General features: G+C 42.1%; 1 protein-coding gene across 1 annotated transcript in view; it reads left to right on the top strand.

The window, feature by feature from the left end:
- LOC118323243 (TANK-binding kinase 1-binding protein 1-like) overlaps window positions 1-1,882 on the top strand; it is a 9,412-nt gene extending 7,530 nt beyond the window's left edge. Inside the window, exons 10-12 of the mRNA XM_035655186.1 lie at window positions 139-219; window positions 311-538; window positions 1,445-1,882. Coding sequence (XP_035511079.1) covers window positions 139-219; window positions 311-538; window positions 1,445-1,573 — 438 coding nt within the window. The 3' untranslated portion in view covers window positions 1,574-1,882. The remainder of the gene's footprint in view (window positions 1-138; window positions 220-310; window positions 539-1,444) is intronic.
- Window positions 1,883-2,757: the final 875 nt, after the last annotated feature.

The following is a 2,757-nucleotide window of genomic DNA, read 5'->3' as shown; positions in this document are numbered from 1 at the left end:
TACATCACACTGTACAAGTTGCAGCATACTGGAGTCGATGATGGTTTGCCTCACCTCTGTAGCCACTTCTATAACCCTTGAAACTGCATTATTTTTGAAGAAATCATCAAGTGTTCCCCTGCCCCTCCTCTCACCCAGGTACATCACTTCTGTCGCCTTGACAACCCGCCTGAGCCCACCCCACTGGTGACACCGCCGCAGTCTTCTGATGATGAAGAGGTGATGTTGATGATAACGATGTGTGGCTCCTCTCGTAGTTTTAAAGCTGGGTTATTCATGTTGAGGATGTGTGTGTTGTGTTAATTTACAGGATGTGTGTACGTATCTATCGCCGGCTGCCAGCCCGCCACGAACACTCGGCGCAATTGGGATTGGCTCATCGTCGCCTAGGGACCAGCCCCTACACCCCTCGTTCCCATCTCCCAGGAAACAACCCCACCATCCCTCCTTCTCTGCCCCTGAGGGTCCTGCAACCCTTTCCTGCCATCTGCCTCCCTACATGAACAATGAGCATGCTCAGTCATGGCCCTCCATTAATGTGAGTAGAAAACAATGATGAGAATTACATAAAGCAACTAATTGATTAATTCCCTGCAGTCCTTGTGGGGATGAACCATGACTGGTTTTCTGTGATGTTGATTCCCAGGAATCTAAACCTGCTCCACCTCGGCTCCACTGATGTAGAGGGGTGTGTGTCTTTGCCTTGTTTTTCCTAAAATCAACAATCAGCTCCTTGGTTTTACTGACTTTTAGCAGTAGGTTGTTCTCTGTGCACCACAAGATTGTTGCTTTCCTCCTGACATGAAGTCTCATCATTGTTTGAAATCTGGCCAATGATGTTGGTGTCATCTGCAAACTTCACAACAGAGTTGTCTCCATGTCAGGGGAGGCAGTCATGGGTGTACAGCCTGAACAGGAAGGGGCTGAGCACACAGCCCTGAGGTGCTCCGGTGTTGAGCACTCGGGTGGAGGACTTGTGACCACCAATCCGAACTGTTTATTTGTGTTGCTTTTAAATGTCTGCTTTCATTTTTTTATTAGCTGTCAGCTATATTATTTTATTGTTGCTGTGGGATGAGACAAATGTTGACAGGACGATTGAGTTTTGTTGCTTTTGAATAGAGTTTGATGTTGTTTTAGTTTTTCTGCAAATATCTAACTAATGAAAAGTGCGTCATGTAAGACAGTTTAGTCAACTATTACAGGACATGCCTTGCATTTTGTAATCTTCATATGCTTGAGTTGAGGACGACCCAAATGCAGACAAGACTAAACTGAAACTGTAAAACACCTTACACATTACACAAAGTCATGAATAATATTATTTTTGATTATTGCTTTAGACACATCCTCTAAGTTTTGGTTAAAATTACGAATAAATTCTGTGATTTTGCTGCAATTTGAGGTTCAGTAATTTGACACCTGTGTCTTCTTCTGCTTATAGTTATGGATGGAGTCAGAAGAGAGTGCTGTTCGTAGCTGTCCTCTGTGTCAGCTGACCTTCCCAACTGGTTACCCTGATGATGCCCTGATCAAACACATCGATTCCCACTTGGAGAACAGCAAGATCTGACTTTTTTTTCCCTTTTCTTTTTTAATTAAGCATTTTATTCCCATTTTCACCCGAGATGGACACCAGGCCCACTTTGATATATATATATTTTTTTTTATCCAGGAATGGTCTGATGAGCTTGCATGCTTCTTTCTATGGAGCTTGCCCAGTACAGCTGCAGTCTTCTGGTACAGGGGTTACATGCCCTGCTCTAGGGGCACTTACCGCCACCTTTCCATCCTGATTGTGGAATCTAACCAGTGACCTTCCTGTTATAGACCAAGTTTGTTTTTCTACCCTCCAGGCTCAAGAGTCATTCTCTTCCTTTTTCTTCACTGAGGACATCCGTACATTGCCTAACATCTCTCACAAAGCTCCATATCGGTATCACATTCTGTATCACAACCAAACTCTTCATTTGTACATAGACCTGAGTGCTAAGAAAATAGCAGAGGTAGAAAAGACAACATCTCTCGGATACACTGACATCTGACATACACTGCTGAAGCTCCATTGGTATCGTCACATATGCTGGTCTGGGAGCATCCTTGGAGGGAGAGGACTTTCTGGAAACATCCGACACATGCAATGTCAGTGGCGCCTGTTGTCTTCATGTCCCAACACGGATGTCACAGCTCTCATGTTGCTTTGTGGGTGATCAAAATTACAATTTGCTACAAACTATTTTGAGGTAAAATGATTCAGAGGTTAAGAATTGTCGGCAGAAGTGATTTAATTAGAATCATCCTCTTGTTTGGATGTGATGGTAAAATGAACACGATGTAGTCTAATAGCCAGTTTCCAAACATATGACACAGGCTATATAGAACAGTTCATGGTTAAATGATATAATGGATACAGCAAACAAAAGATAACAGTGAAAGGGGCAATCCACAGGCTAGTGGACCTCCAAAACAATCTATATGTAAACTCAAGAGTGTGAAATGCTCCCATGATAAAAATGTAATTAAATGAAAAAAATCGAACAAGCACCTACTGCCAACTCCTGCTGTGGTAATGAAAGTGCCTTGGTTCAACCACAACCTTTATTTTGTGATGACCAATGGAAGCCCATTTCTGCCACTGATAAAAAAAACTCACGTTAAATCAAGTTATTTTTTACATTATTAAATGTTTTTTCTTCATAATTGTTACATATTATCTTAATAACTATGACTTACTATTTTATAATTATGGGGACATTG

The sequence above is a fragment of the Morone saxatilis genome, unplaced genomic scaffold (assembly GCF_004916995.1).
Source record: "Morone saxatilis isolate NCDOM2014 unplaced genomic scaffold, NCSU_SB_2.0 Contig14, whole genome shotgun sequence".
Taxonomy (NCBI): domain Eukaryota; kingdom Metazoa; phylum Chordata; class Actinopteri; family Moronidae; genus Morone; species Morone saxatilis.
The sequence above is the reverse complement of the archived record's forward strand: the minus strand, read 5'-3'. Positions and strand labels throughout refer to the sequence as shown.